Source organism: Lampetra fluviatilis, chromosome 20 (genome assembly GCF_964198595.1).
Source record: "Lampetra fluviatilis chromosome 20, kcLamFluv1.1, whole genome shotgun sequence".
NCBI lineage: Eukaryota > Metazoa > Chordata > Hyperoartia > Petromyzontiformes > Petromyzontidae > Lampetra > Lampetra fluviatilis.
The window spans coordinates 4,397,256-4,418,323 of NC_136294.1; the positions used below are offsets into that span (position 1 = coordinate 4,397,256).

At 50.2% G+C, this 21,068-nt stretch overlaps 1 protein-coding gene across 1 annotated transcript; it reads left to right on the plus strand.

Moving 5' to 3' along the window:
• Positions 1–8,684: 8,684 nt before the first annotated feature.
• Positions 8,685–21,068, plus strand: LOC144937743 (allograft inflammatory factor 1-like). Its single transcript, XM_078865182.1, has 6 exons — positions 8,685–9,153; positions 10,221–10,282; positions 13,312–13,378; positions 13,508–13,549; positions 14,579–14,741; positions 19,448–21,068. The coding sequence occupies exons 1-6, from the start codon at positions 9,108–9,110 to the stop codon at positions 19,533–19,535; spliced, it is 468 nt and encodes a 155-aa protein (XP_078721308.1). The 5' UTR covers positions 8,685–9,107; the 3' UTR covers positions 19,536–21,068.

Here is a 21,068-nt window from a genome sequence, read left to right on the forward strand (position 1 = left end):
TCTTGCTCCGACCGCCAGCCGGCGGCTTCCACAGCGGTGCGAATTAAACACTTCCAAAAGACGAGCGCAGAACGAATGGGAAGCGTCGCGTTTCATCCGTGAGGTTAGCGTGATTTTTCATCCCCCCTCCCCCTTTGATTTGTGCACGCGTGTAGCACGGGTAAGGGGGGGGGTCGTGCTAGAGAACGGCCCGCGGAAGGTGATATGACTGAACCAATTCCGAGGTCCCTTAAGCCTGAAATTCAAGCGATTTCTTAGCCGCGCTGTGTTAAGACATGTGTGGGGAAGAGATCATTTCAGGTCACATCGTGTGCTGCGAGGGGCATCATGCATATCCCGTTAAATTAATCCACTAATTGGTTACGTCCCCCCCCCCCCCACACACACACACACTGTGTGCGGGTCGTAGGGGTTATTTGACCATACTTCACCATACTTGGTTGGTGAAGACAGAGAGCATTGGATGTGGAGGTGTGGAAGTGCAGTACAGTACAACACTGGAATTTACTGAACTGCTGTCCACTACGCAGCTCTGCAGTCTAAAGCCTATAACACCTGGTATGCATGGTGGTCGCTCATCCAAGCAGAGTGCAGTTCAATCCGAGATCGCAATCCGATATCTCAATCCGAGATCGGGCACGTTTCGGGTCACTTGGTCCCAGGCTAAGCGAGAGAGGAGGAGTTAAGGTCCAGAAAAACACATGTCATGTTATTATATGGGTAGATTTTTGTTTAGCAGTATTTTTCAGTCATTGGTTATACCCGGACTGAGACCATCAGCTCCCTTGCACGCCAGATCTCCGGTTCAATCGCGGGGGGTCTCCGTGTCTCACTCAAAAGTATGTTCCACACAAGCGTCGTTCGTTGCTTCGGGTGTTTGCCCATCTTATTTGGGGGGGGGGGGGTGTTATTTATTTTTTCTTTTACTGTTAATGGAAACTTCAGGGTCCAGAGATTTTCCATGCATTCATTTCCTTCTGAAACCTACAGGGACTAGAATAATATTTGCAATGATCATTAGTCACAACCCTCTGTCAATCTATTGTTGAATGAAGGCCGGCCTCCCCACGCCCTGTCAATCATGGGGGGGGGGAGGGGGGGAGTGGTTAACCATACTTCACCAAGCTGGTCAGTGCGCGTTGGTGAAGCCATGGATGGGGGGACCATTATTTACCAGTCCCAGATGTCACTCAACAATGTATGCCAACAGGGGCTGAGTGTGAAGCGCAAACTTAGTACATACTGAATAGATGATATGTCAACGTGAAAACATGTAATGTGATGTTGTTGCCTGTGATCTGCCGAACTCAACAGGCATTGTTTCTGTAACTGATCCTTATCTCCCGTAATGTGCTACCGTCCACCGTACAGCTTCGTGTTTGTTATGTTGAAGTCCAAAGCATCCGAACCAAAAACATTTTGTTTTCCAATTCTACTCAACTATTTGTTTTATTTTTACCTGATAAGGTCCACTGAGCTGTATAGCTCTTTTTCACAAGCGACCTGACCACAAATGATAACTCAACCAAGTGGCTTATCACGTGGAAATGTATAGCAGTCAACTACTCTTAAACGCAAATTTATAAATGTGGGTGGGGGGGGAGGAAACCGGAAGAACCGCAGAAAATCCACTTGACCACGGGGAGAAAGACACCGCAAACTACAAATATATACAGCAGACGTCAGGGATCGACATCGAACCAACGACCTCCTGTATACCGGGCGAAGTAGTTAACATCTCGACACCGCGACGCCTATGACCAAATCACCCGAAATGCACCCAACCTCGACAAATCTCCAAAAACAAAGCCGGGATGAGCCAGGATAGTGCTGGAATTGGACCACTGACCAAGCATTCCGGGTCGCTATAATAGGACGGTTATGGCATTGCGTGATGGTCGTCAGAAAGCGGTGCGGCAAATTCCATGGCTTGTACGGTACTTCTGTGCTCCCTCGCATATGCTCCCACGCCTTCACCAACCCATGCTGACCAGCGTGATGAAGTATGGTCCGATGGCCTCAACGACCAGATCGCCGTGCGGGGGTGCTCACCCGGCACTGGATTGAGATGGAGCTACAGTAACGTCATTGCGTCCGAGAAATATTTCATGTTCATATTTTAAAGCGCTTAATTTGCTGATTCTGGGTTGGCAGTGCTGCAAAGGCACAAGCGACGTTTCTTAAATTGAATTCTTAGCAGGCCCGATGGTCGTCAACTCGTATCTACTCCATCTCTCCGGCCTCCGTGTGTCTACTATGAAGGAGGGGCATCGCTCGAAACCTCGCCAATTATATATTTTCCCCTTTTAAAGCCACACACTTGTATTTTATTATTTGTATATACTGTATGTTAATAGGAACGTATACTGTACATATAAAAAAAACAACCTAATTCAATTACTGATGAAAACAACTGCCCACACGGCTCACCATTACTCACACACGTGCGTGGCGTTAAAGTGATTTTGTGGTGCGGAATTGGCATCGTGCTGCGGCGTTCCAGCGCGATTAGCGCACGCGCTTAACAACGCGAGCCAAACCCAATCGAGGCTCCCTTAACGGACAGGCTTGGCCAGCGTGCTGCCCTTAAAATCCTGCAATTTAAATTTATTTGCAAACACAGGCGGCCAACTTCAAGGGTGTATATGTACGTTAACTGTGTGTTAGCCGACTCTCTGCATTGCATTGCATTACATTTCCAAAAAATTGCTAAGTTTGTTTTTCTCAATACCAGACTTGCTGGGTCTTTCCTCCACACAGCTCTCTCATTGACATGCTCATTTATCTGCTCCAGCAGTCCCACACCTCTCTCTCTCTGATCCCCCCCCCCTCTCTCTCTATTTAAGACCACGACACAGAGGCATTGGGTCTCTGTGTGTCTATGTTGTGTGTCTCTCTCTGTGTGTCTCTGTGTTGTCTCTCTCTCTCTGTGTGTTTGTGTGTCTGTCTGTGTGTCTGTGTTTTGTCTCTCTCTCAAATGTAGTTCTACCTGATGACGACTGCTTGTGTTGCAGTCGAAACGTCGTACTCTATTATTTTATTGATTTTCTTTCTACGTGCCTTTACCGAAAGAGCCAAAGACGTGTATATGTTGTTCATCAGTCGACGAAGCGCCACCCGTTCTCAATGCAGCAATGACTGAAGGCCTCCCCCACGCCAGTGTCGCTCACAGGATGATTGTTTTTATTTTTCAGGCCAGTCTCCCCCACTTAGGTCAGTGCGGGCTCGGGAAGGGGGTGAGGGCAGGATCCATTTTGATATCGCCCCGCCACTCGATGTTGGCCGTGGCCGGGCATCCAACTCTGATCCGCTGGGTTTAGGGCGCGTCCATAAATGACGTCACGCGATTTTGGACGATTTCCCCCCCCCCCCTCTCGTCACACGGCGTCACAAAAATTCAAACCCCCCCTCAAATATGACGTCACAAAGCTCTGACCCCCCCCCCCAAAACCATATTTCCATTTTGAAAATAAAACATGCTTCAAATCGCTTTAAACTGTTGTCATTGTAGTGCGCATTTAATGTGGCGATGCACTCTAATGTTGTAGGAGTATTGTTATAACAATTAGTGATGTTATAACAATTATATATTTATTTAAAGTTGCGCATTTTGATGTGACGTCACATTTCTCACCCTCCCCCCCGCTCGTCACACATCGTCACAAATGTCTGAACCCCCCCCCCACCCAGGTGCGTGACGTCATTTATGGACGGCCCCTTCTCGCGCGACGGGCTATAACCGCTGTCACTACACTGAACTTTATTTGACCAGGTAAGGACGACTCAGCTACGCAGCTCTTTTTCAGAAGCGACCTGGCCGCAAATTATAGCTCAACGAAGTGGCTCGTCGCGTGGAAATGTCTCGCAGCCAAACACTCTGAGCGCGTGTTAATAAATGTCCCCCGCTCCACGCCCACACGTATTTAAACCAACCAATGTCTGCAGCAGAGCTGCCTTATTGCCACATATCTGATTACACTGGTCAACAACAAAAAAAACATGTATTTCTGGCCTGGACTTTTGCAGCTGTTTTAGACTAATTTCAGGGTGCTGATTCCAAATCTCATCTCAGATTTGCTCTATCACATCTCATTTTTATGCTATCGGCATACCCCATTTTCATTGATTTTACCCGAAATTAACTCTGTCACTTATGATTGCAAGTTGTTGCGAGTCAGTGACTGCTTTAGTGTTAAAATATGGTGCTGTATTTTTAGGATAGTGTGTTTATAATATCATTTTATGTAGATATCCACATTTATTTAATATTTTTCTTCTGCAGTTTTTATTGAAAATGCAATATTTGATATCTCAAAAACCTGATGTGATAGACCAAAACTGATACCATATTTGGAATCAGCACCCCAAAATTACCTTGAAACCGTTGGAATACCTTATGCCAAAAAAGTCTGTTGACCAGTGTTATCAATTAAGTACTTTATTGATGTGTAAAATACCCGCTTGGATGGGCGGCCGCCGTGCGTAACAGGTGCTATAGGCTTCGAGGCAACGTAGCAGGCAGCAAAGGGCAGTGTCGCAGTGTTCATCCGACATCACCAACCGGCACGGACCAGCGTGGTGAAATATGGTCAAATAACACCCCCCCCCCCCCCCCCAGAATCCGGGCCCTCATCCAGCAGTGGATTGACAGAATGACTGCGTTCGTGCATTCGAACGTGAGTGCTGCACTGGCTGCAGTGCTACGTAAGAAGAAGGGGGCTGAACCACGCAAGAACCGCAGAGCTCGGGGTACGTTTGTTTGCCCCCATTCTGCACGTAGCGTGATCAGGTGACGCCTGCGGCCACCAGAGGGCGCTACATTAAACACATAGAATACACGTGAAAATATATACAGACACAGACACAATTTCAACCGAGAGGATGGTTATAGATTCAGCAACCATTGGAAAGATGTCATCAACCACTTAGGGTCATGACTTGACTTGTGTTTTCTTGTCAATCAATCTCCACCGTCAGCAGTGTGGTGTGTGGAGCGGGGTGCAGTCTTTTCCTGGCGGCCCTTTGCTGCATTGGCATTGCTGCTGCATTGGCATTGTCGCTACATTGGCATTGCTGCTGCATTGGCATTGCTGCCCCGCCCATGCTGTTGGTGCTGCTCATACACTTGGGCTACAACCATCTCCAAACCTTTATAAACAGTTTGCCTTTAGAGGCTGACTCTTTTGCCTGATGACGACCGCTTGTGTTGCGATCGAAACGTCGTGGTATTTTTTATCACTTTATTTTTATTATTTCTATCTACGTGACTTTACCGAAAGAACCAAATAATAATAGCCATTTTATTTAATTTTTAGGTATAAGCAATTACGAAATAACACTTACTACCCAGGAACAAAAATTGTGTTCCATAGTGTTATAATCGATTATTTATTCGAATCGCCCACTATTCGGTTGACTCGCCGAATCGTTACATCTTTACAATTCTAAGACAATGATCGCCTGTATTCGGAAAAGCCTCACTGAGTCTCAGGAGGCTGAGGTTTTTCTGGAGAGTCCTTGTTACATTGATGTGTTTGGCCATTTGCTTTAAACATGCGAAAATTTGGCTTCGTGTGGAGCTGAAGCCACAGTGTCTGGGGCAAACCCAACACGCAAGCGAGTGAACAACGCTGAAAGCAAAACTCCGCACAGCTGCATTCAAGAAGAATCTAGCTGATGTTCTCCATAGCACATTTGTAATCAGTGGTGGTGGTGCTGGTGATGATCTATCAATGTTTCTGGAACTCAGGCGTGCCGGTTCTGTTGGTGGTTATGGTGGTGCTGCTGGTGCTGGTGATGATTGATCAATGTTGCTGGAACTCAGGCGTGCCGGTTCTAGTGGTGGTTGTGGTGGTGGTGCTGGTGATGACTGATCAATGTTTCTGGATTTCAGGCGTGCCGGTTCTGGTTGCGGTTATGGTGCTGCTGGTGGTGCTGGTGATGATTGATCAATGTTGCTGGAACTCAGGCGTGCCGGCACGATTATGTGCGGCGATATATTTTTAAAAATAGCTTGGACACACACTTCTCTAATTCACTGGGTCTGCTGGTCACGAATCACAGCTGTAGCAGGGTCGCGGCTGTCACGTCTTGTCCCCGCAGCTGCTGTATCTCTCCGCAGAAACAAAAACACCTTCACCATACCGGCCAACAACACCCTCCGATCTCGAAGGTTCCCAGAAGCTAAGCCACCGTTTCGCCTGCGCGGCACTTGGATTGGGGTTCCCCGACAGCACCACCACCGCGGGTTGACCAGGTGTTGCGATTTACGGACAGAAGATGGCAGTGTTTGAGTGACACCGATGGTTGTGGACAGAATTCTGTTTGATTCGTTGCTGTACTTTCTTTTTTTGTGTGGTGGGGGTGGGCTTTTGTCATCGTTTTAGAGACCCATGTCGCGGACACTTGCAAATGAGACTCATCCTGGTGTCACGAGTTATTTGGCTTAGCACATCACCTTGAATGTTGGAGCCCCCTCGTGTGACGCGCGGTAAGTCTTCTCTGGGTTCAACAAAAGATGGAAAATCGGCCCACAGCATCCCAGTATGGCAGGACCCTCCATGAAGCGGTCTTGAGACTCTGTTGAACGACTGACGTTCAATGCAACCAGTTACTAATGGGGTAGCGCTTCCCACCCACCAGACGATATTGCATTGTATGTAAGTATGTTGAACTTTTTCTACGCCGTACGTAGCCGACGGTGCTAATCGGAGGTGCGGGGGAAGGACAAACAAACGAAACACCAAACGCATTTCTCAATAAATTAGTTTTAAATTTAGATTTAAGAGTGCATCGCTCCAGTGGCTTCCTAATATCGGTAGGAAGATCATTTAGCGCCTCCATGGGAAACGTGAACCCATCGCGTTACAGCGTTATAACTAAACTCACAGCATATTGCCAAGCGACTGCTCATCTTGTTTTAATTAATGTAGCGCCTTGACCGTGGAATCCGACCAGCCGTGTCGGTAATGGGGGTTGTTTGATGCACACTTCACAACACGCTGGTCAGCGCGAGTTGGTGAACGCGTGAGTCGCAAGGCGGCTCGGACCGGTTCCCTCGCCACTGATGTGAGACGTTATCGGGAACGGAACTCAGGTCCGAAGAGGTGAGAGAGGGGAGAGGGGCAGCAGGACCCGCGACTTCGTTTAAGACGGAGCCGCAGTCACGCGAGGCCTAGAAACCTCCCACCCCGAGCGATATCTCTGCGTCACTGCCCAAGCGTCTTAGCCGCGCTAATCGGGTACTAGAGTGGCAGCAGCGCTGCGTTTCTAAAAATAGAGCGCGCCTCAGTCGCTTCTGTCACCGACAGGAGTGACAGGAGTGAGTGCATCGCGCGTGTGTGTGCGCGTTTGTTAATTGCTGCACCCTCCCACCCTCCCCCCTGAAGTCGAATGTCCCATTCGGCTCCTTCAAAATGCGTAGAGAGAAATAAGCAGTGCTCCTGCTATCAGAGTTGTGTTTTTTGTTTGCATTCCGACCGCAGGTATTGTGGTCAATGCAAACATGACTCCTTGTAAAAAAGGTGTCAGTTTTGTTGCCAGAGAAAAGGGTAAAAAAACAATTATCAGTGCTCCTGCTGTTTGTTTCACCTAATTACGGTTGCTTGTGTTGCGATCGAAACGTCGTGATCTGTTAATTTTCTATCTACGTGACTTTACCGAAAGAACCAAAGAGTATAGAAATTTTAAAAAAGGAAACACTGAGAGGCGACTTTCTTGGCATGACGTTGAAAGCCGGGCAGAGTGAACGCGCCGATGAGAGAACACATGCAGGTTTTAAAATATAATTCAAACTGTTCGATTTAAAGTTTTCGTGACTGCAGGGATTCATATTCTTGGTCACGTAGAAGGGAAATAATAAAATACTAAAAAGAAAACAATTACATTCTCACGACGTTTCGATTGCAACACAAGCAATCATCATCAGGTGTGAAAACCACAAATTTTCTTGCCGTGGTTTTCACACCTGATGACGATTGCTTGTGTTGCAATCAAAACGTCGTGAGAATTTTATTGTTTTATTTGTATTATTTTATTATTTCCCTTCTACCTGACTTCACCGAAGCAACCAAGAATATCGTTCAAACTGTTGAGTCAAGCTGGGGCTTGGGGGGCAGGACGCTAGGCGACCAGAAGGGTTGATGGGCCGGAGTTCTCGAGGCGCGTGACGGCAGTGACTCTTCCGAGAGGAGGACACCCTCCGGGGTCACGAGGCGAGGCGATGCGAGGTCAAGGCGTGTGCAGGACCGAGAGGGTGCACGCTCCGCTCGTGAGTTAAAGTTCAGGATCAGCTATCGTGCTGTGACGGTTCCACCTGAAGACGGAAGCTTGTGTTGCCTCCGAAACGTCGTGATTTTTATTTTATTTGTATTTTACTTTTATTAATTGTAATTTTTTTACCTACGTGACTTTACCGAAAACACCTAAGAATAAGAGCCGGCTTTGTTGGTGCGGCGGTGGAGGTGGGTGTTGGGGGTGGGCTTCATCCAGCAGTGGATTGACCACGACTGCTGATACGATGCTACCGGTGCTGCTGATAACGACTCCGATTTGGCTGCTCGTAATGGCAAAGTTGCCAAGGCGGGACCCGAGAGAGAGAGGGGTCGCAAATTTGCGCACTCCCCTCGGCACGCGCGCGTGTCCCGTGCAACAGGGAGCGCTGCGGAGAGCGAGAGGGAGGGGTCGTGGTGGTGGTGATGGTGGTGATGATGGCGATGGTGGTGGTTGTTAGAAGGGCGGGGGGGGGAGAGAGAATGCGCTCATTGTTGAGTTAGCGCTCCAACGTCGAGCGCACAAAGACTCGGGCGCGCTACAATGCGCGCTTTTATAGCGGCCTCGCCACTCCGCTTGCTCTCGACGTCAGGCGACGGAAGTTGCGAGGGGGCCACTTCGCTCGATTTGGCCACGGCAGAAGCGAAGTAAAGCAAAGCGCCACCACACCTCCCTCCCCGATCACACCCCCCTCCCCCCAGCCCCCACCGCCGGAGTCTAAGTCTCCGTAATCTTCGCGAGCTGCGCTCCTCCTCGGTCCGTACCGCCGACTTCGAGAGGCCGAGCGAGCGAGCGAGCAGATCATCATCATCAGCAGCAGCAGCAGGCAGCCAGCAATGGCTCCAGGGACGGCGGCCGAGAAATCGAAGCACGACTACCAAGGTGAGTGATGAGACAGCCTCCCATCGTCGTCGTCGTGAATTGGCAGCAAAGGCGGTGCGTGAGATTTCCCTCTGCGCTTTCAAATCCGTTGCGTCACGGCTACTTGCGAAGAAGCCGCGCCTTGTCAGTTTGATTGTCATGATTGATGATGATGATGATGATTTCAAATGCTGATGATTGTGCTTTTTGCGGTTGTGGCGCTAGTTGCTGCTGTTGCTTCATTGCTGTTCTCTCTGCCGCAGATTGTTTACGTGTGGCGGTTGTAATAATTAAGTCGTAATGAATTATTATTATAATTCAAAGTTACAAGCCCGTGCTACCACGCACGCTAATCCGGTCTTTCTTTCCCGTGTTACGCGCTGCTGACCGCCGCCACCGATGCGACGCGTCGCGTGCCCTGTGGAATGCCCTGTACACCACCCTCGTCAAGCCGAGACCGTGACGATAAAAAAAAACAACAACTCCCTGCCACGACCACGGAACATGACTGCTACAAAGTAGTGCGCTATGAAGGAGGGCCATTGCCCAAAACGTCGCCTTTGCTGTTACAAAGGAGTTTGGCCGAACACAATTTGAAGGACACGTTTCGTCTGCTTAGTTATTTGCTTATGTCTGTCCGTCGGTGTGTCTGTGACTCGGGGGGGGGGGGGGTCACGATAACTTTCGTAAGGATCCAATATCAACAAAATTGTCCTCTATGATGCAGCTGCCTTGCGTGGTGGTGGCGTCTCCTGGTTCTCTGCCATCTTTCGCCGTAAGTTACCTTGTTCCATACTCTTTGGTTCTTTCGGTAAAGTCACGTAGGTAGAAAAATAATAGATCACGACGTTTCGATCGCAAAACAAGCAATCGTCATCAGGTGGGACAACCACAGCAAGTGTTGCTGTGGTCATCAGCTGTCCCACCTGATGACGATTGCTTGTGTTGCGATCGAAACGTCGTGTGATCTATTATTTTTCTACCTACGTGACTTTACCGAAAGAACCAACGAGTATGGATTCCTGCAGTCACGAAAGCTTCAATTGAAGATCGTCATTTGTTTTGTTTCGCCACCGGTCTCTTTCTAGGCGGGAAAGCTTTCGGGAAGTTGAAGGCGGCACAGGACGATCGACTGGAGGTCATCAACAAGGTCATTGCGCTTCTGCTCGACCGAACCATCCGCCGCCGCCGTAGCGGAACGTCTGTGATGACGACGCAACGTAGTTCTGCCGATGATCTAACCGCGTTGTAAGGTAATAGGCGCAGGACCCTGCGATAGGGGACCTCCGCTTCGAGTCGGCTCTCTCGAGAGAGAGGCGCCTCCCTCCCCAGTCGGGTATTTGACCTACTCATCCACGTAAACCACTCATGAGACAGCGACACGCGTGGGAAGGTGGGCGAACGCCATTGAACTCACCACCAGTTGAGCAGTACAACGTGATTGTGGGCATTTCCAGGAATTAATCAATGGCTCATTACCATTTGACCACTGTTTCCACCCAGCCGCCCTCCACCCCCCGCCATGCAAACTGCCTTCCACTCCAGTGGACACCATTGTCCTTTCTCCCTTATGAATTCCCTTGGCTTACCAATGAATAGGGAGATCACCACCTTCCGATGCTGCTCATACGGTCTGGGAATTGTCTTGACAGGTTCGCTCGCTGTCACTAATCGCTACTGCCGCAGAATCCTGCAAATAATTACTTCTAAACGTGTTTTAAGCCAGCGCACGGCATCTACCTCATATATAAGGATAATTTACAGACATTTGTCAATCCACTGCTGGATGAATCCCTCCCCCCCCCCCCCACGCCGTATCGGCCGTGGGAGTTTGACCATACTTCACCAAGCTGGCCAGCGTGGGTTACTGAAGGGGGCTGTGTTTCACAACCGATTGAGATATCACCCGCTACTGCGATTAGCTGTGGCCGGGAATCGAACGCAGGTGCCCAATATCATAGCTGCAGCGTTGCCAACCACTGTGCCACCGCTCCATATCATACATATAAACTAAACTACTTTTTGTATTTTACCAGGTAAGGCCCACTGAGCTATACAGCTCTTGTTCAGAAGCCACATGGCCACACATCATAGCCCAAGGAAGCGGCTTATCACGTGTACATTTTTATCAGCCGAATACTCGAATCGCCTGTGAATTCTAAATGTGGAGGGAAAATAATCGGAGGACCTGGAGAAAAATCCACGCGACCACGGAGAGAGAGACATGCAAACTCCAAATGTACAGACGTCTGAATCTGGATCGAACCCACGACCTCCTGTATACCAGGCGAGGTAGTTAACATCTCCTATCCACTGTGATGATGATGAGAGAGACACGCAACCTCCAAATCTACAGCAGGCGTCAGAATATGGATCGAACCCACTACCTCCTGTATACCAGGCGAGGTAGTTAACATCTCGCTCCCGCGGTGCCACTAATTTGCATTAGTTGTTCTAATTCAGTACTTAAAGTAATTAAGCCTGAGCTCATCGCCTTTGTGCACTGCCATGTCATCACTCCACAGCGTCTACAGATATCTGAATAAGATTGACACAGCATAAACACATTCCTGCGGAGGGAGCTGGTAGGAACGTTGGGTTGCTCGGTCAATGGCCAGGGTCAACGGCAGCGTGGTGTATTCCGCAAATATGCCCGACTGTGAGGGCGGGCACAAGCCGGCGTGAGTAGGTTAAACGTTGAGTTTTATAATGGCACCACGAGGTGACCAGCCCCTCCCCACCCAAACCCACCCCTCCCACTTGCCACCCAGCCCCAACCTCCCCACTCAGCCCCTTCCCACCCAGCCCCTCCACACCCTCCCCACCAAGCCCCTCCCCACCCTCCCCTCCCCACCCAGCCCCACCCTCCCCACCCAGCCCCTCCCCACCCTCCCCTCCCCACCCAGCCCCTCCCTCCCCACCTAGCCCCTCCCTGCACGACGGACGGACAGACACAATAATCCCACGTGGGCTGGTGTAACCAGAAGGTTCCTACCAGTGCAACATGTTGTAGCTGTTTGCATAACTTAACAATCGGGTTCCTTTTCATTGCGGCCCATCCGTATATAACAGGAGGGTTGCCCTTGTGTGTGTGTGCATGCGCGTGTTTGTGTGGGTGCTGGCGACCCACCCCCTCGTGAACCGTTCCGGCCTTCATAGGTGCTCACTAACAGCACTTACCCCAACAGTCTGTTCAGGCTATACGGGGGATCTTTGTCTTTGTGTGAAAGTACAGTAAATGAGTTTGTCTTCCACGAATTTGGAAACACAGCGGGTAGAAGGGACAATTGGATGTTCACTGTCACCAGTGGGGGACTGTGACTTGAAATCGGCCCAGGTGTTTGTAAGCGAACACACCGGGATACCCAAATTGCCGTGTGCGATCTCATTGACCGCATTTGGGGCTGTGTCCATAAAAAAACTAAACGAGTGGCTGGTTAGGAGGAAGAATCTTTTGGGGCTGCCCGAATATTGAGAGCGTACACAAGCAATGAAGCGTACACATTAGAGGTAATCAAATATTTAAAAATAAATATTTTTTTTATTTCTCTCTGATCACACTTGCAATTCTCCCACACAGACCGGCCCCACCGGCCATTTGCCCCGGCGACTGCTGCCCTATGGCCATAGTCCGGGCCTCACTGTCACCTTAGAACTTTAGACAGGCCACATCTCCCGTGCCCCCTGTTGGGCCCTCAAAACACGCCTCGCGGGTTTCCCTTTGGCGACTCAACGTGGGCCCCCCGTGGCTCCTTGCCACCAAAACTTAATTTACGAAAAGAAAATCCTTCCCATGCCCTCCGTTGATCTCGCCAGAGCGGTTGTGCAACAGGTTTCAATTAGAGTGCTTTTAATGATTACACGGCGGTCGGTAGCGGTGCGGCAGAGTTGGGTTTCACACGCGCGTCCTAATCGTGCCAAGTGCGAGTCGCTGGTCGTTGGTGAAGTGACTGTGAAAGGCCCGGCACGGGAAGAACCTCACTCACATGAATAAAAAAAAACAACACAACATGTTCAACTTTGCATAGGCAATGCATTCGTTGGGGATGCTAATGCGGATCATCTACTGTAGGCCTATTACTTAAACGCTTTAATCGGTTGCCTTACGCTGCAGATTATGTAAAGGTGGCCCCGTCTATTTTGGCTGGAACGCGTGTGCGTGTGCATGCCTCCACTTAGGAATTCCTGGAAGATGAATTTTACCAAGATGTGGACGACCTCGCCGAAAAGCTGGAGTCCTACAAAGGTGCGTGTCAAGATGTTTGTTGTAAAGTCACCGTTCGCTTACACACGTCGCGTCTCCTCGGCGGGAATAACCATATTCTGATGTCCATGCTTTTGTTTTTTTCTCTCTCTCTCTTTCTCTAAATATCAGAAAAATTTCTCGACTTCGACTTGAACGATGAAGAAGAAATTGGTGAGGAGCTTGGCATTTAAATTACGTGAACTCTTTGACTCACTCGTGTTGATGTTGCATTCCTGGCATGTGCACATATATATACAACTACCCCCACAACATTAATGCCAGAGCTGTGACGACACACATCCCACCCTCCCACGCTCCGGGGAAATTGATATCCCCCCGCCACCACCACCACCACCCCTCTATTGGATAGCTCGCCACGCAGTCGCCATGCAGCCATTGACTCTCATCTGCCCAGTGGATCTCAGCACAGTCGCGCTATCAATGGCACGCTTTGTACCGTGCCACTGCTTAAACAGTGAACACGGGCGTAGGGGTGGAATGATTAACTCCGGCATATACGCTTATGCAATAGAAATCGTGGGGAGCGGTCGCGTAGTGGTTATCGCGGCCGCGCCACGAACCCAGAGACCCGCGTTCGACTCTCGCTCACGGCCAACATCAGTGACGAATATCTGAACCGCTCGTGGGCTTCCCCTAGGTGGATTCAGTCTAAAATGAGAACCTGGTATGGTGTGTAAAACATCGACCACTGGGGGAGACAAAGGCCACCCCCTCCTGTGCCGTGCCGCCCTTTATAAGTGCTCGCTAACCGCACCTGCCCCAACAGTCTGTTAAAGGCAATACCTGGTGGTGTGGGGGGGGGGAAATCTTTGTCTTTTGCTTCACGCGTATGTCCTTTCACGTCACTCCCTGCCAACATTTCAACTCATCGTCCTCTGTGTATCCAGCAGACATCTCTAATGAGATTAACAACAAAACAGTAGGAGGCGACCGCGAGATGGACGGGTCAATGATTTAAAAAATCGAGCTGGCAGACACCATTCCACGTCCGAAATGAAGATTCCCGCGCACAAGCGGAGCCCCGCGGGGGCCTCCAGCAACATTCGCCCGCGACGCGGCTAAACTGGCGACGCGCGTGGCTCCATCGATTGACCCCGGCACATGCCATGCGAGGCCGGAGGCTGACGCGGTGGTGTTGTTGGTGGCCCCCGGCGTTCTCTCCCGTGCTCCCGAGCGCAGACCTGATGGCGCTGAAGAAGATGCTGGAGCGCGTGGGCACGCCGCGCACGCACCTCGAGCTGAAGAAGATCATCGCCGAGGTGACGACGGGCAACAGCGACTGCATCGGCTACCGCGACTTCCTGGCGCTGATGCTGGGCAAGCGGTCGGCCGTTCTCAAACTGTAAGCGTGCCAAGTAGCGGCGGCAGAGGATGCCTTGAATGTCGTCGTTATGTCATCATCGTCGTCATCACCATCGTCTTCGACATCATCTTCAAGATCGCCGTCGTCTTCGCCAGACTATCAATACCGCCGATTGTATTGCCATCGTCATCTCTGACATCAATGTCGTCTTCACCGTCATCATCATCGCTTTTATTTCCATCATCATCGATCATCGTGGGCGGCAGCGCGTTCGCCGCTTGTTGCTGCAGAGGTTCGCGGTTTGAATTCAGCGGCCGCCCTGGTTATTACTGCGAGTGTATCGACCGAAATATGTTAAAGATCATCTGAAGTCGTTCGCAAAATTAGGCCATCGTGTGCCAAAGTCAGGGTCCAAATTTTGCCAGATTTGAAAATGACCCATAAATTATCAAATTGTGAGAACATGCAAACTGCAAATATACAGCAGGCTTCAGGGTCGGGATCGAACCCACCGCCTCCTGCATACCAGGCGAGGGAGTGAACATCTCATCGCCACCGCTGCACCCCAGCCGTGTAATGATTTACTCCCTACAGCATTTCCACGAATTGTCTCAATTTGAGGTCACGATTGGATTTCAGGAGTAAAAAAAAATCTGGCATAATACATTTCTTCTTTTTTTCCCATTCCGCGTGTAGTTCTGTTTGCTCCATTAGCCTGAAAACGTGAAAAAAAGCAGCAAGTTGTTTTGCAAATATTTCCACTCCACATGATGCGTAAACATCAATCCTCGTGTAAATCTGGCACGCATGTCGTAAGCGTACGACTATCAATTCGAATCCGCGAATCGATGCATCACATACGATCCCAACAACCACCGCCATTTGAATCATCGAACAATCGAGGGTCGTTAAATCGACGTCCCTCACGTCGATTCTCCCAGGGGAACACAGATTTACTGTTCCTGCGTGGGTGGGTGGTGGGCACGGGGCGAATGTTTTCACCGCATTTTGCGACGCGTTTGGAAACATTCCCCTCTCCGAATCACGCCGAGACGCACGCGTCAACGTTTTTCTGCAGAGAGACTTCTTAATGTAGCTCGCAGATGTCGGAGCACTCGGCACGCCGCCTTTCTCAAACTTGGGGCGACATTTGTTTCACACAGGAGCAGAGCCTGCACCGCCACGCATCGCTGCCGCTGATGGTGATGATGATGATAATGCCGTGGCTTTGGTCAGATGGTGCGCACCCACGCGGCCCCTTGCCACACGCGTGTGTGCGTGTGCGCGCACGCGTGGTGTGTGTGCGTGCCTGCGGGTATACGGTTGGCTGATTTATGATTTCCTGCGTGTGCCTGGCTGTGCTAGTCGCTGGGCTCGACATGGTTTCGCCTATTGAATTAGCTTCGCGCGAGCACAGATGTATATCATGAGCCTGCCTTCAATGATTCACTTTAGTCGTTTCATGCCACACTTTAGTTGCGTGCGGAATGTGGTCGGTGGCAAGCGCATTCCACTGCTGGATGAAAGCCTCCCCTATACCGCGCGGGTCACTTGACCATAGAAGGGAAGTAATAAAATAATACAAAATAAAACATAATAATATAATACTCACGACGTTTCGGCCACAACGCAAAAAGCCGTCCTCAGGTGAAGACCAGGTCTGTCTCCCCGACAGACCTGGCCTTCACCTTCTACGCGACTTTACCGAAAGAACCAAGAAGATGAATCCCTGCAGTCACGAAAGCTTTGAATCGAAATTTCACTTGACCATACTTCCCCGCTTTGATCAGTGCCGGCTGGAAGTGGGGAGCATAGACCTAAACGCGCGGGAGTGCAGTGCGACAAAATGATGTTGCCGCACTGCCCAACGCATAGCCGCACAGAAGCCTATAGCACCCTATCGATGCGGTGGAGGTCACACATCCGAACACCGCCCAGGCTGAACCCCCTGCTTAGCTTCTGAGGTCTGTTGAGACGGGAGATGATTGGGTCATCGGCAACGGTGACGTAGCCACCGACGTTCTGGCGTGGGTGTCGACAAACAGCTTGGAGCGGTAAAGATTGACGCATTGATCTCCGCCCCCCCCCCCCCGCATTGACCGTCACTCACAAGCACGTACACAAGCCAAGCCACTTGCACGTTCAACCGAACTAACAACGTCACACGGGGATGCTGCCGTGGTGAAATGTCTGTCCAGCGCGCGTGGGCACACAACGGCCCGGCAGTTCGTCGATGGGCAGGTCGCGTGCGGTGAGGTCAAGTCTGGGTGCTTCCGTCTGTGCCAGAGTGGAAGAGAAGGCCAAAAAATGACCCTATTACCTTAGAACTTTCGTGACCGCAGGAAGTCATATTCTATGGTTCTTTCGGTAAAGTCACGTAGATAGAAAAAATAAAACAATAAGATGACAAGAAAATTAAATTAAAATAAACTAAATAAAAATGTTAAAAAACATCACGACGTTTCAATCGCATGGACCGCTTGTGTTGCGATCGAAACGTCGTGATGTTTTTTTAAAATTTTTATTTAGTTTATTTTAATTTAAATTTTTTGTCATCTTATTGTTTTATTTTTTCTATCTACGTGACTTTACCGAAAGAACCGTGGAGCCGACCCAATAATAATAACCACCTCTATTTTATAAAGCGCCGAGGTATTTCAAAGCGCCGTACATAAAAATTAAACTGGGCTCACAAATAAAGATCAAATGTAAGCAAAATAGGAAGCTAAAAATACCAACACCAATGTCAGTGCCTACTCTCGAAATTCCAATCAAATGAAGAACCACTAAAAAAAATCCATCCACGTGGGCACTGGCACGTGTGCATAGAGAGAGTGGGGGGCAGGGGGGGGGGGCACTTGCTAGCACCGCCTCTCGTTCCGCGGGCCCTCTCTGCCCGCAGTGGTGTGGGGGGCGAGCCGAACTATTGCTGCAGGGCTGCCCCCTTTACGTTTACGTGGCCACGAGTGCCACCGTGGGTCGTGGGGATAACGGCGGTTGAGCGGCGTAATTGGGATTCATCGCAGCAGCTCCCCCCCCCCCCCCATCTGAAAGCGTTGCCTCGATGGGAAACGTCGCCTCCGTGCCGGTTGGCCCCCGTGAACTCGGCAGGCTGCCGCCGCGCGATAAGTCCGGCAAGAAAAAAACGCTGAGGCCACCTCCTTGTGAGCGAACGCGAAGCGCTGAAATGTCTTATCTCGTGCTTGAAAGGTTAAAAAACTAAATTAACTGAAGAGCTAAACGGGAATAATAATTGACTTAGAGCTTTCGTGACTGCAGGAATTCATATTCTTTGGGCTTTTCGGTATATTTTTTCCTGCCTCAGCAGCTCTCCCGCTATATTTTTTCACCTGATGACGATTGCTTGTGTTGCGATCGAAACGTCGTGATATTTTTATATTTTTTTGAATTTTCTATCTACGTGGCTTTACCGAAAGACCCAAAGAATGGGAATAATAATGTGGCCCCTTTCGTTTAAAAAATGCGAAAAATGTGCAGCGTGCCTTAACGTCGTCTGTCTCTTTGGCATGGTGCTCTTTTGAAAAAAAAAATCTAACAATAATAAAGATAACATTAAAATAACAGGGGGAGCAGGGGGAATTGAGGCTACAGGGCCACATTTGAAGTCATCCACCGCCGATGTTAGCCGTGGCCAGGAATCTAACTCGCGTCGCTGTTGTTCTGATGGCAGCGCGCTCACCGCCGCACCACTACTACACCATTAAAATGTACAAATGTGCACGTGCACATTGCAACAAATGCTGAGTCGACTGCTACAGCGGCGCGACCTTCAATCCAGCCAACCAAGCGACCTTCATTCCCCTTGCCCGCCGTGCACATCGCCTATCTACAAAGAGGCATTGCCATTGCACCACGGACGGGTCGACGTGAATGTTTGGTAAACGAATTTGGGCTGGTTTACTTCGGAGCCGTTCAAGGACGTGGTTAGTTGGAGCCGGCTGGACCGGGTCTCGACGCGTCGTGGCGCGTGCCAGCCCGTGTTACCCCCTCCCTGAAAACCGCCTGACCCAACACGAAGGGCATTCGAGTGTGCGACACTCACGCTGGCAGGCAACCCGCTCCGACGTTTCCCCGCTCTTCCCTTCCCTCGGGCCGCCGCGGTAGCCAAGAAAGCCAAGCCTGCAACAGTCGTCGGAATTGTCCCACCGCAGGAGAACGGGTTGTATCCGTCTTTTTTGGGGGGGGCCATAGGGTGACGCAGGAGCCAAGACCGAACGCTTGGCGCAAGTGTCCCTTCGAGCGTGAACTTTTATCGTACGCCTCCGCTCGTCAGTTTCGCAAAAAAAAAAACGTGGCTATTTAAACCATGAGGTGTACCAACAAAACACGATCAAAGGCAAAGATCCCCCCCCCCCCCCCCGTATAGCCTTAACAGGCTGTTGGGGCAAGGTGCCGTTCGCGAGCACCTATGAAGGTCGGAACGGTACACGAGGGGGTGGGTGGCCAGCACCACGCCCGACCGCCTTTGTCTCTCCAGTGGCGATGTTTACACACCGCACCAGGTACTCATTTCAGGCTGAGTCGACCAACGGGGAGGCCCAGGACCGGTTCAGATAGTCGTCACCGGTGTTGGCCGTGAGCGGGAATCGAACCCGGGTCGTTGGGTTCGTAGCGCAGCGTCGCGCTAACTGCTACACCACCGCTCCCCAGCACCACACACACGCACACACAAACACGTGCGTGCAGCGAGCGCACTAACGTCTCTGGTGCGTGCCCGTTTGCAGGATCATGCTGTTCGAGGGGAAGGGATGCGGTGAAAATTCCAAGCCGAGCGGTCCTCCTCCGAAGCGAGACTTGGCAAGCCTGCCCTAGAGCCCACCATGGATGCGCCCTGCGATCGCTCGTTTGGGGGTGGTTTGGGGGGGGGGGGTTAGATCGGGGAAATATAAAATGTGTCGTTAACACGCCACCAAACCGACACACGGCCAATTGGTGAGATTTGTCACGTCGACAAAGCGTGCCGATCAGTTACCACTTCGGCACAGCGGGCGTGTAAGCACTCACAACAGTTACAGTTTGAGTACGACGTTTTGGCTGGTGGGTGATCACAACCAGCTTCATCGAGCGATTAGCCAGAATTGCGAATGAGTCTTCCTGTTTCGAGGTCTTAAATAGAGGGGTGAAGGTGATGCCTATTAGGGAGGGTGGGGGACTTTAAGCGTGCGAGCAGCCGACGCTGGCACGCCCCGTAATATTTGTCTCTGCAGTCACCGGTTACGCTCATCGGGTTTTCTGTGCCCCATTGCAACGCACCACGGAACACGTGGCCGCGATTGTTTTCAACGGCGGAAAAACATTTCCTCCGCCAACAAGCGGTGAATAATGTTGTTAGCAGTCCCCTTCGAGCGCACAGGAAATGCGATAAATTTAACGGGGAGAAAAGCTGGAGAAAATATCGCCGTTTTTTTTATGTGTTTCTTTTTTCAACCTTAGCTTCTTTCTATAAAGCATCAATAATTATTATTTCCATTAGTGAAAAGCAATGTTATAACGTAATTATATTTTAACGATGTAGTAAATATATGAGTTCTGTGATTACGGTAAGCTAGACGCTATCGCCTATTTTTACATCAGCTGTTCTAAAAGATTTCAATGGGACCAATCCGTGGCAGCGTGGAGCACGTTTTGATATCCGCTCAGCAGAATTTTTTTCGGCGGAGTTTTAATTTTCCACACGTGCGGAGAGGCATTTACACCGCTGCGACTACACCGCCGCTCTAAAGCAAAACGAAAATTGTTCCTGTACGGGACTTTGGGCGATTCCGCAGATTTCTCAGGCGATGGGTGAACGATAAACGCGAGACTTCAGCGCGTGTGCGTGAAAACGCTCGCGAAAGTCCGTGGTGAAGGTGAGCGACTGGACGCCTACAATCCCAGGGGCTCTTGAGATCAAACGCGGAGTCCCCGATACGTACATCTGCTGTGGAGGCGCTGACCACGGGCAGTGGTGGGGAACATTGACAATACGCACACTGTGTTGGGATTCAGTCCTTGCTGGTAATTGATATCCTTCCCAACAGTTCAATCAGCAAACGGGCCGTGACTGGAGCAGGCCCTGCACCTACCCAGCAGTAATGTCGCGGTCAGCAGTGTACATAGTTTTTGCTATTAACATGGTATGGCAAGGCCCAACTATGACATGGAGGGTCTAGGGTGGGTTCAGGTCACATTTTCAAGAAGAAGTCGACACTATGGAAAAATCTATATTTAAAAAAATGCGTTTTAGTTGTATCGATCGCGTGAAACATTTACTCTTAAAGACTACTTTTAGATGGTTTGATGATATGATAAGTAAACTGTTTATTATAAGCCCGTACCGCTGTGACTGTTTGACCTCGATTGTGT